The 25,712-nt window shown below is 44.9% G+C and overlaps 1 protein-coding gene across 1 annotated transcript; it reads left to right on the forward strand.

Moving 5' to 3' along the window:
• Positions 1-26: 26 nt before the first annotated feature.
• Positions 27-8,938, forward strand: apobec2a (apolipoprotein B mRNA editing enzyme, catalytic polypeptide-like 2a). The gene is made up of 4 exons (XM_086200558.1): positions 27-283; positions 5,019-5,243; positions 6,985-7,293; positions 8,586-8,938. Exons 1-3 carry the CDS (start codon positions 54-56, stop codon positions 7,286-7,288), a joined length of 759 nt encoding a protein of 252 aa, XP_086056684.1. The 5' UTR covers positions 27-53; the 3' UTR covers positions 7,289-7,293; positions 8,586-8,938.
• The last annotated feature ends 16,774 nt before the right edge of the window (positions 8,939-25,712 follow it).

Consider the following 25,712-nt stretch of genomic DNA (forward strand, 5'->3'; position numbering starts at 1 on the left):
TTCTACAGAGACTTTCCAGACCCACAGACTCTGTAGACAGTCCCCCTGTCAATATGGCTGACAGAAGCCGCATGCTCGCGAGAAGGAAAGAAAGAAAAGAAAAAGAAGCTGCTGAAGTGCCCAAGGAAGTAAAGGACGTGAAGCATGAAGGTGAGAAGCCGGTGGATAACGGCGTGCCCCCCCCCGCTGAGGCAGGGGCCTCCAACGATGCAGCGGCTACTGCTGAGAATGGAGATCTGCAGCTGGAACCAATGGAACTTCCTCCCTTTGAAATCATCGCGGGGTAGGTTCCTCCCTCCACGAGTGTCACAGGTAGCTGATGAGTGGAACCTTTCCTTGAGGTGTCACCAGAGCACATTTATTTACACATTTATTTCCTGTCATTTTGAATCTGATTGGCCGATCACAGTAGAAGGGAGCCTCTTACGCTTATATGAACGCACTCAGGACCCATTAAGATCCCAGCAGTGTCCCAGCATGCACGAACAAGGAAGAATCAATTTATTCACCAGAGTACGTTGACCTCCGGAACAGTAGGTGGCAGCATGGCCTTTACCACTGGCTGCAGCCAAACTGTTTGACCTTTCTGGTCACAAACCTAAACAAATTTACCAGAAGCAAATGTGAAAAGAGAAGAGAAATCCTTCAGCCGAGACAACAGTGTTGCGTCCGCATTGCCAAGTAGGTCTGATCCTAGGTCTCAGAGCAGGTCGTAGGCTGTCCGAAACCACAACTGGCGCGAGTAGCGACCTACTTCTCAACCTAAATTCCAGTCTAACACGCCCACATTGTAGGTCGGTTCAGGTGCATCCTACGGAGCAACCTATGGCCCACAATGCACCGCGGACTTCTTCTTCGTCCCCTAAAAACTTGTGGACCTGCAAGCCAAGTTTGCGCCACCAACAGTCTCCCATTCTGATGAACACCAACATTTATCGTCGTTGTTGATGACTAAAGGTGCGTTCATGTGCTTAATAATAGAGAATGAAAGAAAGGTGCTCAGAGTGGAGTGCAGTACCACAGTCAGGCCAGCAGGTGGGGCTTTCGTTGATGCTGTCTACCTAATTGCGGTATCTGTGCTCTGCCAGCAGAGGTCGTGCTTCACCACCAATCTTCTAGGGTGTCTGAATGGTGCCGCCGTGTTTAGGTTGTAGGAGTAGGACGTAGGAGTAGGACGTAGCAGAAGGACGTAGCAGGAGGACGTAGGTTGCCACTTGGCAATTCGGACGCAGCCCAGTTCATCTCAGCAGGAGCCACACCCCCCCCCCCCCCCTCGACTGGCTGCTGTTCCACTTCCAGGATAAATACCACAGTGGAACCCGTGGGACATGAGCAGAGCACCAGGCCTGTAGGGGGCGGACAGAAGCATATACATGCACACAGTATACACATAGGAAATTTCAAAAAAGAGAAATAAAAGAGAAATAAGTATCAAACTGAAGACGTTTCAAATCTATTCTAATCATCATGTATCAGCAATAATTACCCCACAGTATCCAGAACTTGCTTCAAATGCTGGAAAGATAAGAGAATGCTCAAGTAACAGGAGAGAAACTGCAAAACTCCATTCATGTATCAAAAGATTGGATGTGTGGTGTAAATATAGAGAAGAAATCAGCGTGGAACAGGAAGTGTGGTGTTTCATCCTGAGCGGATGAATGGAGCATGAACAAAAGAGCCCTTGAGTTCTTCATCATCACTGCTGATAGAAAACGGTCTTTCCCTCCTGTTTATTAACAATTAAATGAATTTTTTGGCCAGTTCATCCCTTCGTATTCCGTCTGTAGACCACGAAGGGATGAACTTTGTTGTCAAAGTCAACAGCAAAAAAATAAACAGGACACCGCTACTGTGTGGCAAAGCCATGCGTGTTAGGAAATGTTGAGAGTAAAAACATTGCAAAGTGAAATAACACAAGTGCTCATTTGCAGATGGAGAGTGAGTCTGATGACAAGCGGTCACAGGAGACGCGTGGAGACCCACTTGTGACGGCGTCACTCGTCAGCGTGGGTCTGAACAGGGCCGCTGATACATGAAGCGCACGGAGCTGACATGAGTGAAGCGCTGACATTTAGAAGAGCTGACATGAACCGTTTCATCCCAAAGTGGCCAACTGAACATAAGAAGGCCAAAATGTCAGCCAAGTGCTTTATATAAACCATAAAACACAGCAAACATAACCGATGCTGCAGACGGATCCCAGCTCCAGCTCATGAGGACACAGCGGTGCTGGAGGAAGCCACTGGGTTCAAAAATGTACGCAAGCTTGAATTAGAATTTGAACTTTGATTGACAGGAGTATCAGTCGGGTACTGGAGAAGCAACATAGAGTCACAGAGGCCGTCCGGTCAGCTGATCTGCATCAGCTGGAAGGTTGCCATGGTGATGCTAATTGTGTTGTTGCTAACGAATGAGAGCAGAAATTCATTCAGGTGGTGAAGATTAACAGTGGCTCAGCAGCCCAACATCTGCGTTGACAAGCACGGTGAGGAAGTTATGAAATATTCAGACGTAAAGTTTGGGGGGGGGGGGAGCGCAACAATCCCAGAATACGCTGAAGGTTTTGGCCTGGCACCACTCGCCCTTTCGCTTGGAAAAGGGTTTGTGTCACCGTTTGCGCTCACAGGAGAGGCTGCAGTGAATATCCGTGCCTCACACGTCTTCCTTTGCAACGAGGCAGCTTCTTGAAATTCCCCACAAATGTCCACTTCTTCAGTGCTCTGCCAGTTTTCAGTTTCTTGGTTGGGACCGGTTACCTGACTTGAGCTTCTTCCACGTGGGAGCAAAGCACCGCCTCTCCTGAAACTCTTAAATCTTCTGATCAGTGTGTGACCTCTTCTCCTCCATGACTCATCGTGACCTCCACCTTCACATCAATAACTCTGATTGACGGACTCCATGGAGGCTCCCCTCGTTTTTTAAATTCACTGGCAGACATTTCCTTAAGACAACTGTCGACCCAAACAAGCTTGTTAAAGTCTGAGACCTTGTCGAGAGAACCTGACACATTCCCGGTCTTAAGGTGCCAAAACTGGTGCAGGAGTGGGAGTGTTTGGTCTACGACGACTGTCTGTGCACCGATGTTTGCTAAAATGTGGTTCCGTGTGAGCAGGCAGAGTTGAGTATGAGAGGACAAGCCGGGCATGTGACCGTGCAGGTGCTGCACTTGAAAGAAGGCTCCAGGCCACGCCAGATTCACACATGGTTGTTTACGCTCTGTTGTCCCGAAATATCCGTGTCACAGATGTCATGGAACATCAGGTAAAACATTCTGGGACTCTCAAAATAATCCCTGAGACTGAGAGGATGGAGTTGAGTGTTAATGGTTTATTCCTCTCCAAAGGGTTTTGAGCTCTTTGTTGCCAGCTGTCCCACTGTGGACACCCCCCCCCCCCCCCAGTCAGTGGGAAACCTGCCCCCCCTCCAGAAGGATAGGTGGTGCCTGTTAGAGATTTTTTTTTAAGAAAAACAGGTTCTAAAAAACTCTTATTTTACCTGCTTTTGCCTTTCCAGTACTCAGAAATACGAGTCCTGAGCTCACAAAGAGGTCGTCCTTCCTGCATCACGCCTTTGTGACCCTGAAAAGCAGAAAAAGCCAGCCATGTACGTTTAGCCTCGTGCTCCTGGAGACAGCAACAAAATAATGAGCGCAAAACTGCTCCGAAATGTCAGTTTATAACCCCTCAAGCACATTTTCTGTTCACTCAAGAGACCCACAAAGACATTCTGAAGAGCACAGAGCGTGACGCAGCTCCAAATCAGAGGGTTTGTGGTTTACTGATCACACGCCAGGATAAAAAAAGAGGTGGATTATCCCGACGATGACCTGGAGAGTTCATGAATGGACATTTTAGGGCGGTTTTGCTGTCGATGGTCTCATCTTATTTTCGGAAGGCCACCCCACTTGGAAGATTCATGCATGATTAAAAATAAAGATGAGCAGAGTTGAGACTGTAGGGTTCTGCCTCTCTGCGGGGGTCTTCAGGCTCCATTGAATCCCCTTGAGATTCCGGCTTTGAGACAGAGGAAGGCGAAAGAAGTTGCCTCGTGTTCTCGGTTGTCTCATCGCTGATACATGTTCAGATAACATGTAGTACTCCTGTGTATTGTACTGTGCAGACGCCACGATCTGTCTGTGTATTTTGTCAAAGATGCACTCTTAAGCAGCGATGGGTCATGAGTAGCCTTCTTCCTTTATCGGATGCAGCGGCGATGAGCCGAAATCAGGTTTAGCCATTTTAACCACTTATTGCATCTCTCCAGTGTGACATTTAAATACCGTGACCTCTCACTGCAAAAACCTCTGTATCAGCCAGTTTCTCAAGAACAGTCTTTGAAATGCCTTGAAGAGAAGGGAATGTTCAGTAGGAGGTAAACCACCCACCACATCTCCAGGGTTCTGCTCTCTACGAGTTAACGAGAGATTAGAACTGTGTCATGCAAAAACTGGTCTAAGAGTGTTGAACTGTAACTGGAGCCTCAGCCACCCAGACGAGGTAATATTAGCTCTGCCCGCTGCCGCCTCCCCCCTCACCATGCAGGTTCACACTGGACCCCTCTTAGGACCCCTCTTACCTCTCTTCCCCCAACACGCATCAGAAACACTGCGGTGACTGGTAGATCATGCTTGCCTGCAGCAGCTCTAACTGATATTTTACAGCCTGCAGTTCAGCATGTAGATCAGTGGTGTAAAGACAAAGAAAAATGAAAACAAACACCTGCATCACAAACCTTCGCCAAGGTAATATGACATCAGCAGAACCAGGTCCATTCCAAAATTGGAATCATTGTTCTCTCACCTGCATTCCTTCACGGTCTCAAATTTGATCCAAATCCATCCCCAACTTTTCAGGTTATCCTGCTAACAGACAAGGGCTGGTGATACCGTGACCTCTTTGGTGGCGGTAATAACAGGAGCAGGAGGAAATGAACTCCTAACTTCCTGCCCTCTCTCAGATTCATGATTTTAGAAGCAAATAAAACCTTAACTGAGTGTTCATTTGCTCCGGTTCACACAGGGATCGGATTGATCCTTTTGCCTTCAAGTTCCAGTTCAAGAACGTGGAATACTCGTCAGGCCGTAACAAGACCTTCCTGTGTTACCTGGTGGATCGAGGGACCTCAGCGGACGGCCTGCTGAGGGGTTGCCTGGAGGACGAGCACGCCGGGACCCACGCTGAGGAGGCCTTCTTCACACAGTGCCTGTCAGACTACGACCCCGCGCTGACATACACCGTCACCTGGTACAGAGCTCTCCTCGACTTTCAACACATTCATGACCTCTGTCAGAATAATCTGTTGCTCATATGAGAAAGTCTACATCATCTATAAAAAGTGACATTTAATAATATTCGAAACACAGAACATCTTCCTGTACTGACTAATCAGCAGGGAAACTTCCATGTTTTTCAACATGGGCCCTATTTTCCTGACTCTTTCAGTCAAAGTGGGTGGTGAAAATACCCATTTTAGAAACTGTCCCAGTGAGGAGCGAGGCCAGAGGTGCCTGCAGCCCTGGAGCAGCTAGAGTGTGATCCAGTGGGGCAACTGGAACAGCAGCAGAGGACAAGACTTTAGTCCTTGGTATGAGTTTAACTCTTAGAGCTCTGGCTCCCACTTCTTTCACAATGCAACATGGAAGCATCTTTCTTTGGACTTTTCCTCACTGGCAAATGTCCACTTTTGAACTCCTTTTGGTGCCTCAGCACCAGTGAAAGCTGCAGGCTGGAGTTTTCAGTTAACATAACATGTTTCTAAGCCTTGAGTGAATTTTTTCATATTTAGAAAATTTGATTTGAAAAGACTTTGGTGGTCCAAGGTCAAAGGTCACTGGTGGAGGTGTTGTTTCTATTAGATGAAGTGCTACATGTACAGTACATGCATCCCGCGTGACCAGGGTTAATTTTGGCAGCCATTTTAATTTTAGTTTTACTCTTTGTCTTTTGACAAAAACGCACATTAAGTTTAGTCACATTTTCAAATTGAGAGATATTTGAGTCTAGTTTTAGTTATATATACATTTCCTCTTTGTTTGTCTTAATCTTCTCCAAATCAATGTACATGCCAGTTTCAAATTTATGCTTGTGATTCATCAATGAAGATGAAACGCTAGCGTTAGCCTAAAGCTAGCGTTGCCTAACGTGAGTCCAACATTAGCTCACTAACTATGCTAACCCCAGTTCATTTACAAAACTGAAACTGTTTCTCTGCACAACACTACAGAAGAAATGGGGCAGTTGTCATCGAGCAACATGGATTTGTGTTAGCAAAATGATTTGAGCAGGGCTATCCCTGCGGAACCCTTTGAGGTACCTCTTCAAGGGTGCGGTGTTCTTGCCACCTACTTCAACACCACAAACAACCCCAACTTTCTTCTCTGTTTAACACTGTGTTTTCTTCTCAGCTCCATCATGTACAAAGTATTTCCACAAGTCCTCTCCTCTCTTGCGACCCAGTGAAGCTGCCATCGTCCATGGCACTGACACGCGTGTGTGTGACCGTGTTCTCTTGAGGGCTGTGCGCAGCTACACTGCACGGTCCTGCGTGTGTGGCCACTGCACACGGGAGCTTTTGCGCAACAGACTGAATATCAATTCAGTCAAAAAATATATTGTGTTTTATTATGTCTGTTAGTCAACTTGTAGCATTTTCGTCTTGTCCCGCCATGATGAAAATACATTTTATTCTCGCCACATATTCATCACCAAGGAACGACTTCTGGCTCGTCGTTGTCTCGTCGATGTCGTGAGAAAACGCTTTGATGACGAACATATTTGGTCATCCTTACCGTCAGCGCGTGACGAGTAAATCTTTGAGGTGTAAAAATGGTCTGCCTCCTGAAAAACTGCTGCTTCTCAACAATGGCAAAGCTCAGTGGTTGTAAAATAAATGCATCTCCTCCACACTGTGGCTGGTATCACGACGGGAAGACATTTGACTCTTTAAATAGCTTTTGGATAAGTGATTGTCTTCCTTCTTGTTCAGGTACGTCTCGTCCAGTCCATGTCCTGCTTGTGCAGCGAAGATATCTGAAATACTTCAAGCCAAGAAAAACATAAAGATGAGCATCTTTGCATCTCGCCTGTTTGAGTGGGAGGAGGAGGAGATCCAGGCCGGCCTGAAGGCCCTAAACTCTGCTGGATGTAAGCTAAGGATGATGAAGCCTCTGGACTTCTCCTACATCTGGGACACTTTTGTTGAGAATGAGGACCAACCTCTGAACCTGTGGGAAGACTGCAAAGAAAACTACGAGTATTACCACGAGAAGCTGTCCGACATTTTGCAGTGACTCCAGTAAGTGTCCTCTTAGGAGGTGTGGAGAGAGACAAGCAGGTGTAGCACACATCACAACTGGAGCTGAGGGCGCTGCAGTTGTGGGACATGAGCACAATGGCATTATGCCCTTAGTTTGTCTTCTCTATGTGAGTATTGATGTTTTCATCTGGCTAGCAACAAAAAGTGAAGCAGCTGAAAAGGAGTGTGTATCTGGGGGAGAATTCCAGTTAGAGGAGGGCGGGGGAAGCTCTGGAAAAGGCTCCATCAGCCCAGGTCTGGTGGTGGCGTCAGAGGAGGAGGATGGAGGGAGCATGGTAGCAGACAGGTCGGTGAGGTAAGAGAGGAATGATGATGTAAACGAGAGTTCCTCTCATTTTTCAGCCTCATCCGTATCACAGCCCCCAGGCACTGGCTGTTTGTGTCGTGTCGCTGTTCAGGGTCACAGGAGTGTGGGTGGGTGGAGCTGGGGGTTCTCAAGGGAAGCCTAATTAATTATATTGTCCATGTCTGATTGTCCATGAAGTCTGCAGCAAACCAAGGAGCTCTATCTGCAGGGAGAAGGTACCACGCAAAGGCTGCAGTGGCATTGATGGATTATTGGAATGAAATTTAAAGCAAAACTTCCCCCTAAAAATGCATTTTGCCATTCAAGGACTTACAAGGAGACGCTGGAGTTCACAAAGATGTTTTCTCCCTCCGACATCACGTCTGTGTGACTCCAGAATGCAGAAAGAGACAGTCGTGCATATTTAGCTTGCAGCTAATGGAGACTGAGGGCTGTCATTTCAGTGCGAGCATACACTGAACCACAGGAGTCACATGCTGGATAAAGAAGATGTGGTTTATGGACGAGGATGATATGCTTGAGAATTCGTCACTGGACATTTTTTGGCCAGCTCTGCTGTTTGGGTTAGCTGCTGCTAGCCATCAGTTGCCATTAGCTTCGATCTAATATATGTGACTGACTCTTTCTGCATTCACGGGTCAGAAGAAATAATTCAGAGAGAAAGAACATCTTTGTGAGTCTAACCCTACTTGTGGGTTCTTGAAAGGCAAAACATGCTGTTTGGGTTAAGAATGACTTTGAAATCCCTTGATTCCAGACACGACAAATTTATTTCTCTAATGAAAAACACAATTAGCCTATATTGTTAAAGTATATTGGTTAACTAACTTTCCGTTTGGAGAGAGAAGCCCGGTCCTCCCGTCACCGGGGAAACCGTGTCGATGCATGATGCTAAGTCACATTCTGACCAAGATAGCGTGTGTTCAGTACCTGTTAACGTGTGTGTCTCTCTCTCTGTTGACAGGAGCCAGAGGTACTGATACATGTCTTGTGGCAGGGATCCCCTCATCTGGTCCAGGAAATTAGCCTTTTACAGTTCTTAAGTGCATTCTCTTTTTGTTTCGATGGTTGGGACGATGTAAAGTTTCTAGTTTGAAGATGTAAATGAAAGAAGAGTGAGTAACCATGGTTCTGATCCTGTTCTGGGTTGAAGGGAGCAGAGAAACCTGGTTGTCCAGCCTCCTGTATAAACTGCTAGGATGCTAAACATGTCTGAGCTCAGCAGTTCATGCTATGTGTGACACGTGACATTGTGTACAGACACTTACATTGTTTCATTTAAGAAAAAAAAGAAATCTTTTCTTTGGTGCCACCCTGTCCTGGTCGTCACAGGAGGACTTTACCTCATTGTCACTTCATCATGCATCTGTTGGCATTCCTTCAAATTCATTCACTTTCATGTAGAACTGCCACTGTGTGTGTGTGTGTGTGTGTGTGTGTGTGTGTGTGTGTGTGTGTGTGTATGCACGCATGAGCGAGTGTGTATCCAGTGAGACAACAAGCTGTAAGTAGAGTGATGGATAGGCATGTGATGCCTGCTAACGCTCTTTAGCATGTTTGTGAGCCAAACGAACAGCAAAGATTGATCCCATGTCTGGAGGTCAGTGGCGGCCTACAGGTATATTTATGAAGGTGTGACACAACACATGTCTCTATCAAGTCATCCTCTTCCAAAAGTGGCCCACATCCGTGCCAAAGCACATTTGGTCCTGAGGGTTCAAGCATGTTTAGTCTGAGAAGCTTCTGGTTGCACCGGTTTTGACAAAGACTTAAATTTAAACCCATTCATATGTGTTTACATGGCCAGATGAACCGGTTGGTAATTCTGGGACAAAAGACCTCTAATCCTCCAGTGACAGCACCTGATTGCAAAGGATATTCTCTTGTAATTTAAAAACTACGGGAACCAAAGAGACCCTTGGGGCTGTGACCCTTCGATGGCCTGGGGACTCTGCTCTGGTCTCTCTCTGTTTAGAGTGCATCATCTGCTCACATCATGTAGCGTCTTCTTTCTTCTATCCTCAATAAACCGGCTTCAGTCGTCAGTTTCTTGTGTTCACACCTCAGATCTTCTGTCAGACTTCAAGGAGCTAATCAGCCATGAGTTCATTACAGTCCTGAGGTCGTGACAGCTTCTCTCACTGGACTGAGAAACCTTACCAGCGAGCGTAATTAGGTTTAGAGCAGGTTCAGCTAAACCTGCAACGGTTTAAAGTAGTAGCTGAGGGAATTACATCTCTTTGAAGGGATTGCTTCCTTTTCAAGACTGAAAAAAGTTTACTTTTATGTTCATTTTTTGGCCATTTCTCGTCAGACGTGCGTCATCCGTGACTGGGTGGTGTAAAACACACAAATATCGGCTTCAAAGCCATCAGGTGGTGATGCGATTAGCAACCTTCAAGAATGGAACGCACCTCCTTTCTAAGGAACTCGAAGAGTCACAATCCATTGATTATACAGAATTAGGGATCCTGCACAAATTATTCATAAATCCATTCTTAGTTTAATTAGGTGGTTCATATTTCCGATTCTCCCTTTAAAGAAAGACACAAATAAAAACAAAACACAACGAACAAACTTCTCATGACTCAGTTCCAGCAGACAAGCTGGAACTGGACATCCGGCCAGCGTCTGTGTGGGCAGCAGACGCACGTTAAGCACAGTAATGAGTCCAATGCAAAGACAATACAAAAAAAAGGTTAAATCAAATTCATTGAAAACCTGGTGACTCCTGGGACAAACGAGCTCTTCAGCCTGGTTGCAGTGTTCTGGCTTCACGACTCTACGATCTGACGGAAGCAGACAGAACTCTTACAGCCAGAATGGACCGGGCCTTCCTGAAAGACCTCACCTTGTAGAGGTCAGTTCGTAATTTTACCGCTCAACTGAACAATTCCCGACGAACAAACTGACAGGCACAGGAAATGTGAGGAAAGGCTCCACAAAACAAGAGTCAACCCCTCTCTTAAAAGTTTGGTCGAACCTTACAACCACAGAACCTACAATGAACGTACATGCAGTGGTGGCGTTTCTTACAAACGGCATCTACATGAGGGTCAAAGGTCAGTTTGTCGTCATTGATGGTGCCAAGATGTTTATAGTGATCCACGTCACTGATGACCACTGTCCGCGAGGTCTGGCTGTATCTGGGCTGCTCCCCGTGACGTCATTCACTCTTACCAGCTAACCTGTGTCACTGATTTAAATTAGCGGCCTGTCAACCTTCATGTGAGCCAATCCCACCCACCATTCTAGAGGGTGTAAGGCCTTGATCCAGAACTGGACCGTGAAAACAAACCCGCCATACCAGTACATTCGCAGTATGAATTTTATCGTCACTTGTTCAGGACAAAGTGTAAATGACAAAGTGGATCTTCTGATGAGGTAAAAACATCCAACGTAATTCCTTCCAGGACAACATACTTTTACCAAGCCTATGATGCTGCCCTGGCCCAGAAGTGTGTCCAATACCCTGTCATGGCCTCTCAGTATGATGCTGTCATACTGCAAACCAGCGTAAAGCAGGAGAAGCCAGTTTGCTCCAAAGATTCCCAGTAAGATGAATAGTATATAATAGTTTTTAACGCGTGTCCTGTTATTCCTTGGTGACAGTGTGGGGACAGTGACCTGGCCGGACAACAAGCTGCTAGTCGAGCAGTTAACCGTCCTGTCAGCTCTTATTTCTCATCTGTCAACCTGACAAGAATGCTACTGACTCTACAAACTTGCTAGTATAATATTAGCTGACAACAATAGACAGGACGTATCCAGCGAGCGTCCTTTCAACTGGAAAAGTGAGCGCGACAGAGTATCAGATAGTTGTGGCCCTTGCGGTGTCAGTCTTGGTCGCGGTCACCTGGTTCACACACAGACGAAAAGGGGCAGCAGTGGTGTTCTGGTGGAGGGAGAGAAGGATTGGAAATACATCAATCATCCTGTCATACAAATACGCCAAAGTGGTGTGATGTCAGGTGCCTGGACGCTGGTGAAGTGTCCACGCCCCCTTTAGTGAGGTCCCAGATCGCCACCTGTTGTAGTACACTGAGCTGAAGTTACTCAGGCAGGCCTCTAGTGGACTGACAGTCGCTGTTCTGATATTCTGTTCTGTACCTGTGCTGCTCTTCAGCTCCAAACTTCTTGTCTGTATGTTTGGCAGAGAGGTGTAGTAGCAGTGCGCCACCACACAGTGGCGGTATATATTTACTATTCCCTGTCATGTCTGCAACGCTTGAGGAACTGAATTACCTTCCTGTGTGACAGAAACAAGGTCCATGATCCCGCCACTTAGTGACATCATCAGTACATGAGCACATTGTATGTTTCCATAGCTACGCAGATCCACAACGTGCATCCCAAGAACCCCATGATACCATCCATCTATCCATTTTCTTTACTGCTTATCTGTTAAGGGTCACAGGGTGAGGGGTGGAGCCTATCCCAGCTGACACTGGGTGAGAGGGTTCACCCTGGACAGGTCACCAGTCCATGGCAGGGCCAACACATAGAGACAGACAACCATTGGCTCTCCCAGCCACGCCTACGGTCAATTTAGAGTCTGGATTAACCTGGTCCCTCTTGATGTCTTTGGACTGTGGAGGAAGCTGGAGTACCAGAGAGAACCCAGCAGGAACAGGGAGAACATGCAGACTCACACAGAAAGACCCCGCGCTGCAGCCGGGGCTCCACCCACAACCTTCTTGCTGTCACTTCTGGTAAATCTGCCGACACATCCAACTGGAATTTTGAGTTTTCCTCTCTTGTCAATCATCGCCACGGGACCGGAGGACCGCACCAGCATAAAGGCAGCTCACTCGATCAATGAATAATAAATGAATAATAAATAATCATTTTCAGCTCTACAAAATAATTCAGGCAGTAGTGATTTGTGTCTTCACAGTTGCAGGTGGAAGGCAACAAAGTTTGTGGAGTTTTACCCTCCTGACTTGAGTTATGACTGACGATACAGCACATGATGGTATGAAAGGTATTCACTTGCACTGTCGTCAAAAAATGATAAACACACTCACACACACACACACACACACACACACACACACACACACACACACACACATACATCATTATATTTACTCTATCAGGTGAGAGACGCCTCCTGTCACTCATCCTGACTGACAGGCTACACGGTTGATGCCTTGATGACCGGCTTCTGGTAAAGTTACTGGTCTGTGCAGTGAGGTACTGTATGTGCAGATTGCAGGGAGTTAAATATGGAACAGACAAAAGCAGACAGGCTCAGGCATTAAACAAAGGAAAAGCCATCCAAGTATCAAATATCAATTACAACCTTTGAAAGGTCCCCAAACAACCCTGAAGCTTCATCTTCCTTGGGTCCTGACACAGCTGACTCCAACACTCAGTCTCACTGCGGGAGACAAACGAAGCCGTCCTCTCGATATTCTCCATCAGAGACGTCTAAAAATGTATTTCAAGGCCCAAATGCTTTGTTCTTGTCCCCTGGAGCATTTTGAGATGTAGTTCAGATGTAAAGTGCATGATTATGATCTTGACTATGATCGTTATCCAGTCAGGTTTTTAGTTTGGCTCTCCCAGTAGATGCGTGAGGAAGCACCATCTCAGACCTCAAATGGCTCAGTCTGTGGCTAAACAGTGTGCATGGGTTAGCGCAGAAACAATGATTATTTCAGGTGGATAATTTTCACATGAATGCAGATTCACAAAACAATCCCAAGAACGGCTCCAGCCTACCTGGAATCCCTGATCCAGGTCTACTCTCCTTCTCGCCCACTACGCTCTGCATGCCAAAGACGCCTGGTGCTTCCAGCCCAGCGCTGCTCCAAATCTCTAGCCAGACTCTTCTCTTCTGTTGTTCCCAAATGGTGGAACGAACTACCGAACTCTGTGCGTTCTGCTGAGTCCCTTTCTACTTTTAAGAGACAATTGAAGACTCAATTGTTCAGAGGACACCGAGGCACTGAACCTGACTCTGCTCCTCTTTGGGGTAGAATCAGTCAGAGGGTCCAAGACCCAGCACGTAGTGATTATGTAGCACTAACTGTGTTGTGTCATGTTGTATGTCTGTTATATATATAAAAAAAAAGTGTGGGGGGGGGGGGGGCGACACTTCTTCTGCCACTAGATGGCAGTACCTGTGACCAAATCACAACTGAAGCACTTTTGCGCTTCCTATGGACTTTTCCTTAATTAAGTCCAAATTCTTGCTTGTGTTGTACGTCGCTTTGGACAAAAGCGTCTGCTAAATGAAATTGTAGAATTGTAGAATTGTAGAATTGTAGAACCAGGCTGCAAGTATTAATCTTTTGCCTGAATGTTTAAAAAAAGAAAGTGTAGTTGCAGCGCAGCGCCACAGAGAGGCAGCATCCACAACATCTGATCTCTCCTGACCTGCAGGTTAGGGTGCAACATGAGTCAGCCAAGAAGTCAGAAATGAATTATTTTGTTTCCAGAATTCCAACCCAGTGAAGCAACATGAATGGTCCAAAGTACAAAGAGGATGACTCGTTCTCTGGTCGTTAGGATTTAATCCCTGCTTGTTCTCCAGCTACAACAAACATGGAGTGTTGTGTCTTTCCCTCATTGCTACTTTCACGTCTTCACCACCAACACTTTGGTACCTTGGCTCCCCAGTGTAGTCACGTAACTATCGTAACTATAACTAACTACGTAACTATCGTAACTATAACTAACTACGTAACAATCAGCACAAGAGGACACATGCGAATAGACAAAACACTCAGAGACGCTGCCGTCCCACACAGACAAGAGTGTCTATCTATCTATCTATCTATCTATCTATCTATCTATCTATCTATCTATCTATCTATCTATCTATCTATCTATCATCTATCTATCTATCATCTATCTATCTATCTATCTATCATCTATCTATCTATCATCTATCTATCTTTGCACTGAGCTGCGTTAGCTGAGCACAATGAATGGTAGTCATCAAATCACCAAATACACTTTTCCTCAAAACAGTCTTTGGGGTTTGGCCTAACATTTGCTGTGGTTCCATGTATCTACGTATATTTATGTGTTTTTATGTGTTTTACTTGCTGCCCAATCCCATGGCTGGTTGCAGCTTAAACCCCCAGATGACACCACCTACTGGTGTGTGTGTGTAATGTTTTATGCGTCTCAGGCGTGTGCAGCAGTCAGGTCCAGTTGTGGTTTTCTCACGAGCATCCTTGGATCCTCTGTGTTCCAGGACAATCTTCTTAACTGTCTAGGAGAGCAAAAGTGTAGGTTTCATCATTTTAAAGGGAAAATTGGCCTAATTGAAAATTTACAAGTTTCAACTCATTTCAGCAAACTTATGAATATTATGATTTTACCAGGCAAGTTTCTCTCTCGCACTACTACTAATTGTGCTATGCTGACTGGCAAGAAGAAAGAAGGTTGTCTCTGGGGACAACGGACAATAAGAGCATTGCCAGAAGAATGACGCTCTCAAGAAACATCAAACACTCGCATGCATGCACGCAAGTGTGTGCACACCCACACACACACGCACACACACACACACAACATGACACAACACAAAAAAAATACGCCACCAAATACCAGTTAGGCTTGCAGGTCAAGCAAATGCCTGCCTGGTGCTCTTACATAACACAGTCATTATCAGTTCTGGTAACCCTGCAGACCTACCAAACCAGATTCTAGCTCTTCCAGTCCCAGCTACTGAACCAGTATGACCAAAGCTTTCTTTCCTGGCAGAATAAACAGTCAACAATAATAATAAAGAGTCCTATTGTCTACTTATGACTGGACATGAATGACCCCAACATGAATAAAAACCCTCCATATGGACACCTCGTTCCCTGATTGAAATCTCATTTTTAAGGCAGTGTTATTCCCCTTTACATCATCTGATCAAAATAAATTTTGCATGTTAAGGACTGAGCTGACCGACCAGACAGAAAGGCAGAAAACATCATCTACTTTTCACACAATTTGTGATAGAAACCCTCTGACGGCTGCATCCTTCACAATGCTTTCTTACAAAATAATGGGGTGACGATCACTCTCTCACGTGGCTGACGAGGGCTTTTAGTTTGCCTTCCATTAAACGGTGTTTATGAAGTCCCTGAGGCAACAGAGAAGGGTTTACACGTTCTTGTCTTGGTGAGTCGATGATGATCAATCAGTGTGTTCCGCCAAATGTAAGTGTGCGCCAAAGAAAAAAACTTTGTTAATTTGATGACGCGTGTGGTATTTAAAATATGAGGTGAGTTGGCTTGAGTGTTGTCTTATATGAGACAGAAAACATCGTTTCTGGTGACTGCAGGCGCACCAGACCGTATTTTTGATGCCAACCAAAACCAGCAAAATCACGGCATCCTTTTCTGAGAACAATGATGGGATTAGGACTCATAGAATGCTGCATGCATGTTGCTGATCCATTTTCAGAAAATGATGCGTGCCTCACCCATGCCTCAGCCCTGGTGCACCCATGATGGTCCACGTGATGACGCCAAAATGCCACCCACATCATCTTCCATCACTTACAGCACTTTGATACAAGGGGCCCCGGATGCATCACTGCAAGCGTTTGCTATTTGTGCAGCAACATGACGAAAACACGTATGACAAACACCAAATCAGCAGAGTTTATTCTAGCCTGGGGGGTGGGGGGTATTTGGGGGAGATACTCCACATTGTGGTCCCCTGGTCATGAACTCATCATCCTGTCAGTCAGGTGTTATCAACCCCGATGACTCACAGGAGTTTCACGTCAGACTCGTGATAAATGGAATGCATTTATCACCCAACCTCAACCATAATTAATGCCTTCAAGTCTTGAGTTGAGCCAACACAACAATACGTTCATTAATATCGCACCTCTAACCACTGTTTACTCACTGTGCTCAGTCAGACTGCAGAAAGCAGGATGCTTAGCAAAGGAGAATAAGACCAGAAGCAAGACCAAACTAAGCTCAGCTCATGTAGGTTAAAACAAGTTAAACCAATAACTTAGATGACTTAACTATAAATGACTCGATGTTAGTTGCAATTGTGGGACAGCCCAAGGAGTCCCCCCCACCCCCGGAACAGAGAGAGAACAGAAAGAAGTCAGGATTGAGGTGATGTGATGTCTTCAGTTAAAACCGCTGAGAGATTGACAAACCAGGCGGTGGATAAGTTATTCCAGGTCGAAGAACAGACCCGTGCAGAGCCTGACCCCAGGTGGGGCTCCAGCACCTGCCCTCTCACCACTTGGTGAGCCTCAGAGGCATCAGTTGTCAATCAAACATGTTTTAATGTCCCGTCAGCTTCATTTTGACTTCTAACACATTCAATTCTGTGTGACATCCAAGCCCCTTCCACCCTCTCACGCTTCGCCTCAGTCAGCTTCCAGTCCCCTGCCCTTCACAAGGTGCCAGCACTAACTATTCAAGTTTGGCTGGAGCTCTGACACTGTGAGCCACAGCTGAGAAACTAGACTACTATTAAAATTCCTCAGCTTCCTTGTTCAGCCGGCTTCACTTCATTAGCAGCCCACCATGAAGTGTGTTATCTTAACAACAACTAACAAGCTCGCTTAATCTGAAATAAAACAATAACTCGTCATCGACAAGTCATCAGCGACAGCGTCTGATCCCTGGTCCATTTGCCTGACTGCACGGGACGGTCTGGGGGGGTGACGCGCTGCAGACAACCAGCATCAGTGAAATAGTCAAAACTGGATGGAACTGATGCGTGTTGGTTCATTCCTGTCAGAATGAAGGACAATCTTATTTTAGCTGTAAGTCTGGCACTCGGTTTGTCTGCCTGAAAACTGATCCTTGCATCCCACCCTGACAATGTCATGCCATGAAAGTCAACTGCAATATCTTAATAGCTTGATAACCGAGCCGTCGCCTGGGTGTTACAATGCAGACGTGTAGGCTCTTTGTTCATTGTGTGTTGAGTTGAAATGGAGGGCTACTCGTCATCGACTGTCCCAACCAGTGCTGTCATTTGTCAAAGAGAAAGACTCGTATTGTCTGGTCTTTTTGTCTGAAGCTCACAAACAGTTAACACAGATAAGACAGAACAGTTCAAAGGGTGAGAGGTTTCAACTTTTGACAAGTGTCAAAAGTTGAAAGTGTTAATGTTGCTGGATGTGAATGTAAAGGCTGATAAACGGAAGGCTTCAGATGCAGCTGCTGACAAGCGGCTGCCACAGGCTTTCAGCGCACCGATTCTGTCATTGAAGCCCCAACAACAGAGAGGTGATGTAATTTATGCAATTATGTTTCTTTCTCCCTTAACATTTGAAAATATTTCCTGACAGCTTGTTTTGAAAGGTCATGTATGGTGTGGGTGAGATTGACGTGACTGATACACTTTGTCCAGTGTTTGTCTTCCTGCGGGCTGTCAGTGCTGCTGTCTCAGGACTGAGATGATCATGAGACTGTAGCCATGCTACGCTCTGATGGTCATGTGACCATGGCTGGAGGCCCTTCACTGAAGAGTGGTTCATCTTCTTCTTGTGACTTCTCCACAGCAGCAGCCTATTGGTCAGGTTTCAGGTTCATCCTAGCACAGAAACAGCACTAGTAAAAGTTACCAGTGACCTCCTACTGGTACCAGATGAGGGACTGGTCTCTGTGCTGGTCTTATTAGATCTCAGTGTGGCTCTGATACCATTGACCACCATATCCTTCTACAGGGACTGGAACCTGTCATTGGTATTAAAGGAACCACACTAAACTGGTTCAGGTCATATTTACTAGGTCATCTCAGTTGGTACTAGTTAATGATGGTTCCTCTGGAACCACTACAGTCACTTAAGGTGTTCCACAAGGGTCTTTGCTTGGACCAGTCCTCTTCACCATGTACCTGCTTCCTCTAGGTCACATGATAAGGAAACACTCCATTAATGTTCACTGCTATGCAGACGATACGCAACTGTACTCATCCATGCATCCACATGGAACAAACCAGCTGACTGAACTGGAGGCCTGTCTAAAGGACATAAAGACATGGAGGACCCATAATTTCCTTTATTAAACTCAGATAAAACTAAAGTCATTGTGCTGGGGCCAAAACACCTTAGAGACACCCTATCTAATGAGACAGGTACCCTGGATGGCAGCACCCTGGCCCCCAGCATGACCGTAAGGAACCTAGGAGTTCTCTTTGACCAGGATCCTTTAACTCCCACATTCAACAAACCTCCAGGACGCCTTCTTCCATCTACGTAACATCGCTAAGATCAGACACATCCTGACTCAAGAAGATGCAGAAAAACTAGTCCCTACTTTTGTCACTTCCAGGCTGGATTACTGCACCTCCCTCCTACCAGGCTGGACTAAGAAGTCCCTAAAGACTCTCCAGCTGGTCCAGAGCGCTGCTGCCTGCGTGTTGACTAGAACTGGTAGCAGAGACCAGGTCTCTCCTGTACTGCTTCTCTGCATGGCTCCCTGTCAAATTTAGAATAAAATTCAAAATTATTCTTCTACCATCAAAGTCCTCAACAATCAGGCTCCTTCATCCCTGACAGAGCTCCTAGTCCCCTATGAGCCAGCTAGAACCCTTCACTCCCAGGATGCAGGGTTCCTGCTGGTTCCTAGAGTTCTAACAGTAGAATGAGAGTAAGAGCCTTCAGCTGTCCTCCAGTTTCGGTCCAGGACCCAGACCCCCTCTCTATGTTTAAGAGCAGACTTAAGACCTCCCTTGTTGATCAGGCTTATAGTCAGGACTGCTTAGGCTGGCCCTTAGATCTGCTGCTATAGGCTTAGACTGCTGGGGATCTCCCATGATGCACTGGGCTTCCCTGTCCTCTTGTACTCATTTATAGCCTATATACTTGTTACTAACTCGACTTCTTCTCCTGGAGCCAGCCTGTGTCGTGAGATGACCTTCATTTTGATTCGGTGCTGGACAAATAAAATTGACTTCTTCTGTGTTGGGATTTTTCCAATCTGGATGAGGTCTAACACGTGGGAACCTGTTGGAAGTGTAACAAGTCATAAAGGTGTTTCTTCATTATTGCCATTGTCTGGGATTGATTCTCACACCGAGGCCTTGTGCCCGTCAGAAGGATGACACAGCTGGTGGGGCATCATGCACTTCAACCATAGATTGAATGGATGACCAATTCAAGGAATGAACTGCCTGGTTTCACTTCCTTGCAGGCTCAGCTGCTATTTCATTTCTAGCTACTGCTCTGGCTCAGTTTCGGCAGCTGCTCAATAGTAAATCATTATTTCAAGTCTGAATGATGCTAAACAGCCACTTTCATATTTTACCGGGAGGCTACGAAAGTTTTGGGCTCGTCTTGGTTTTGTTAATTAAACAACACAGCCAAACAAAGAACGGCTGCACACCAACGACACTGAAAAGATCAGGAGGTAAAATTCTCACCTGACTGACAGCGAAAGACAACTTCCACACATTGTCAAGTCTTTACTTGTGTTCAGATTCAGGAAAATCCTTGAAAATTAAGAACAAGCATTGGAAATAAACACATACACACGCCACATTCTCACACACACTCTCACAAACACTCTCTCTCACACACACACACACACACACACACACACACACACACACACACACAAATGCTCAACCGTCTTTTTTAAGGATTCAGTGAGTGACAAACAAATTTATTTAATCTGTTTGGAAGTGAAATACTCATAAAATAAAAAAAACATCCAATGAATGAAGACTGAGCAGTTTTTCAACATATTTTAACTCTCAAATGAACTGAAAGTAACTCAAAAATACCTAAATCATACAAAGCTACTCTTATGAGTATTTGTAGGCTACTTCTACCTGATAGAATAAAGTAACATTTGCGACTATGAACTGTTTTTGTTCACCCATCACAAAGTGGCATGGCTTCATTGTTTTATCTTCGTGGACATCATCAACACACCGGTTCTGACTAATATGAATGAGGTCCAAAAGGACGTTTATTCTGTGACTGATCACGGTCAGAGGAATGGTACGAACGGACACATGATGCTTCTGAACACAGCAGGAGTGGTTAAATCAACAAAAGAACCGTTTCAGGGCCGCACCAACCCTCAGAGTTGTGTCTGTGTAAACGGAAAGTGTGGTTCTTAACCTGCTCTGCTTTCAAAGTGCAACAAAACAATCGACTCTGGGATTTCATCTGAGATAAATGAAACACACTTGACTTCCTGGGAATGTCCAGGGGAAATCCCCCCACACCACTGCATGCAAATCAGCAGTGTGTCACTCAGTGTTTGTTGTGACTATCAGTCACAGATTTATTTTCACTGGAAAACTGCATTCTTGAGTTGGTATACAGTGCCCAGTGTCAGTAGCGCTCCGACTGTGCTGCACTATAGAAATACAAATGTACAAGAGAAGGCAGGAAGGGAGCTGGCATGCAGCACCAATGTCGATGCGATGAGACAGAACATTTTGTTTCAAGTATTTAAAGTGAATGAAGCAGCAAAATAACTTAATGAGTCTTTCAAAGCCTGAGCTTGCCTGTACGAGTCCAGGAGCTCAGGGTCGGATTCAGGATTTTCAGGGTCTCTTTCACATGAAACCAGAATCTTCTCACACGTAACCGGACTTCCCTCTGAGTTTTTTCCCCACCTGGGTCTGTGGCGATACTCTCCTCCTTCCAATCACCTTCATTCTCGTAATGTTACCACCCTCAGACAGCTCGGTGGGAACCAAACACGAAAGGTGACACCTATCCCCAAAATACAGGGCCAAAGCTGAAACCGCCACTGAAAGCTCTCCGCCAACAATGGTGTTGCATCAACAATTGTCTTACACTTTCAGCAAGCAGCTGTTGTTTCCAGTTCTGGGAAGATGTCATCCAATATTCTCAGCTATGAGTGGTATGTGTGTATGCACGTGTACATCCCAACCCGAGGCCTGGCATTCCTCAGACTACATTCGGATAATCGACATTTTTACGTGTACATCGGATGCCTGGTCTTCATGAGTGGAATTTGCTTTGCTGCAGAAGCGTCTGATGAGAAATGAGCCACTCTTTCTACTGAGTGGCGTGCTGGGCCAAGCTTGTCATTGTTCACGTGTTTCATCACGTTTATCTTCTTATGGTGCACTCTTTTGCGATTAGGTGACTCAAGCTGCTTTGGAGGATCTGAGCGTTGCCTGTTATATAATGACACAATGGTCTCCTTGATGCTAAAATGCTGCGCATCCATTCTGAAATGATGACAATTCTAGACAGTGCAGTTCTAACGAGTAAATCCTCTGAAATCCACCACTAGAATTCAATAAGTGCATGATAAAGGATTGATTAAGGCTGCGGTCTTGCTGTCGAGCCCCTGATTACAATAATAATAGTAGATATTATTGTTGGTGCCTTTCCAGCATTAGCAGAAAGACTACAGCCTCATTGAAAAACAACACACACGACAGCACAGGCACACACACACACACAACACATAGCATCATGCTCTTGCTGTTTTATATATATAGTATACTGTATATAGGAGGGCTGACCCCTTAATTAGATTAATTAATTACACTGCAAATCAATGCAGGATTCATTATAACACACTTGAGTGGCAATTCAATGTGAATTTTCCCCACACACAAGCATTTTAAACTTGGGCCACTGAAGGACCCGTGCTTGGCAGTGGTTCGTCACTCCACACGTGCATCGCTAGACTCTGCCTTCAGATGAAGGACAGAAGTGTGTGTGTGTGTGTGTGTGTGTGTGTGTGTACACACACACACACACACACACACACACACACACACACACACAACCATTAATGAAATACTGCCTTCCTTTCATCCAGTTCCATGATGCACAGACATCTCTGTCTAACCCTGGAGCGTAAAGGACAGCTGAAGGCAGCTCAAGAGGATGGTGTCAGTTCACAACTTTCACTTTTTGTCAAACATGTGGCAGAGTCTGTGCTGAAGAGAACATTCTTAAACACTCTGTCTCCGACACGCTGCTCTCATGACATGCCTGGCAGACTGCTCCCTGATCTGTTCGCTCTGCACGCCCCACCGTGTGAGCGTGAGCAGGTGGAGCAAATAAAATTCCTCCTTTATGTTGCATATCGCATGTGACGGCCATGATGTTCACATTCCTCATCAAGTCATTTCTCGACATATCCCCACAGGAGGAAACCTACAACCACAGATGGTGGAGGCTGCCATGCAAGGTACCATCCTATTCATTAGTTCAGGGATTCTTGCAAGACAGCCACTCCACCTCTGAGCCACGCCGCCCCTTCCTAACCAGTTCACAACATCAAACAACAACTTGCCGTCATTCAGTACCAGCAGCACCTCATTGCCATCCCTGCATGAGCTCATGCTCATGTTTGGACGGATAAATCCATTTGTCTGGATCAGACGTGCCAGTGAGGAAGTTATCATTGGTAATGAGCCCACAAACAAAGATGTTGCTGCTGTATCAACATTGAGCTCACGGCTGGGAAGTTAAAGCACACACACACCCCTCAAAGGATTTACATCGCTGATAATCCTTCCTCGTCTCATTCCAACTCAAGTGGGTCCCTGGGGCCACCGCAGTTCGAGCATCAAATCTGGCCTCCGAGCAGCAGAGGAGGCATCCTAACCGACCATAATTAGAAGGATTGGAACCTTACCAGAGGTCTGATGAAGGGAATTAACTCTTAACTAACTTAATAGTCAGCAGTCTTGTCCTGCAGCAGATGTGAGCTCTGCTGGGCCTCAAAGTTACGAGATGAATTGATCAGATTCTGCAGTTTAGTTTCCAGAGTAAAACAGGACTCAGCAGGAGTGTGAATCTTGATTTGACTTGTAGTTTGTAGCAGACACACGTAGTCCATGAGGATTGAGCAATATATCTGTCTAATATGTCTTTGCAATACTGTGTCCATAAGTATGAGTAGAATATATGATGATGAAATCATGTTGTGATCCATAAATGTTGTGGCAGCTACATTTAGAGTGTTGGGGGACACTGTTCAACTGGGCAACTCTGCAAATATTCCTCCTAAAAAGGAATGTAAATTTTGAGTGAATGGTTTTGACTCAATTTGTTCTTTGTGTTGTGACTGTAACTGTAACTATAACTGTAACTGTTACTATAACTATAACTGCAACTATAACTGTAACTGTTACTATAACTGTAACTGTAACTATAACTGTTACTGTAACTGTAACTATAACTATAACTATAACTATAACTGTAACTATAACTGTAACTGTTACTGTAACTATAACTATAACTGTAACTGTTACTGTAACTATAACTGTAACTATAACTGTAACTGTAACTATAACTGTAACTATAACTGTAACTGTTACTGTAACTGCAACTATAACTATAACTGTAACTGCAACTATAACTGTAACTATAACTGTAACTGTTACTGTAACTGTAACTATAACTGTAACTGTTACTGTAACTGTAACTATAACTATAACTGTAACTGTTACTTTAACTATAACTGTAACTATAACTGTAACTATAACTATAACTGTAACTGTATCTGTAACTATAACTATAACTATAACTGTAACTATAACTATAACTGTAACTGTAACTATAACTGTAACTGTTACTGTAACTATAACTGTAACTATAACTGTAACTATAACTGTAACTGTAACTATAACTGTAACTGTTACTGTAACTATAACTGTAACTATAACTGTAACTGTTACTGTAACTGTAACTGTAACTATAACTGTAACTATAACTGTAACTGTTACTGTAACTATAACTGTAACTGTTACTGTAACTATAACTGTAACTATAACTATAACTGTAACTGTTACTTTAACTATAACTGTAACTATAACTGTAACTGTAACTATAACTGTAATTATAACTGTAACTATAACTATAACTGTAACTATAACTATAACTGTAACTGTAACTATAACTGTAACTGTTACTGTAACTATAACTGTAACTGTAACTATAACTGTAACTGTAACTATAACTGTAACTATAACTATAACTGTAACTATACCTGTAACTGTTACTGTAACTATAACTGTAACTGTAACTATAACTGTAATTATAACTGTAACTATAACTGTAACTGTAACTATAACTATAACTGTAACTGTAACTATAACTGTAATTATAACTGTAACTATAACTGTAACTGTAACTATAGCTATAACTGTAACTGTAACTATAACTGTAACTATAACTATAACTGTAACTGTAACTGTAACTATAACTGTAACTATAACTATAACTGTAACTGTATCTGTAACTATAACTATAACTATTACTATAACTATAACTATAACTGTATGTATGGTATTGCAGTTTGCCGCCTGTGTGTGGTGTCCTGTGTCTGGATGAAGGCCTTGCCAGTGTCCAGGCCTGTCTGTCTCAGGAGGCCTGCTCTTCTCGTACAGTAGAAATCTCCACCTCTCCACTGACTCGCTGCTCCCTCCAGCTTTATTGCTTCCGATCAGACTGTCATCACCTCTCTGATCACGTCTGACGGTGGCGATCACGTTATCATCCCTCCTTGACCCTCATTATCTGGGACGCCTGCCAGGAAACATTTACCTGTTTGTTTTTATAACTTTTACAGCCAACATAAACTTTGCTTTATGAGACTCTCAGTACAGTGGAAGGCTGCAAACTGCTGGAATGACCAGTAATGATGGGTGGGGTTGACCTTGCCGGGGTGAGATCAGTGGGTGTCCTTGCGTCATTTGTTTGGTGCAGAGGTGGTGGTTAACAGTTAACCAGGGAGAGGATGCATGTTAGTTGTGCAGCCTGAAATATTCATAAAACTGCAGTCAACGGATGATAAACACGTAGTAGGAGAAATACATGGAACCAGCGGGGATGTATAGGTGCTCAGGGACGGCCCAGGAGGGCGACATGTTGGGATGGACCGGTTCCTGCATACTCACACAGCCTGGGTGTTGAGCCTCTGGGTCTCTGCGAAGACTCTGATCTCCTTGAACGCCCGCATTCGATGCTGCGTTGAAGTGTTGGATCTCTGGTGTGTCGATCACAGTGCGCTGGTGATGACCTGTTTAAAAATGTGTGTATTGAATACCGCATCGGTTATGCGTCATTAATGTGGTCCGGCTCCAGCAGCCTCGGTGTCCCCAGTTGTCACTCTTGCATGAACCCCAGCAGACGGAAGAATTCAAA

The sequence above is a fragment of the Aulostomus chinensis genome, chromosome 3 (assembly GCF_037954235.1).
Source record: "Aulostomus chinensis isolate RoL2024-O1b breed Wild chromosome 3, RoL_Achi_v1.0, whole genome shotgun sequence".
Taxonomy (NCBI): Eukaryota; Metazoa; Chordata; class Actinopteri; order Syngnathiformes; family Aulostomidae; genus Aulostomus; species Aulostomus chinensis.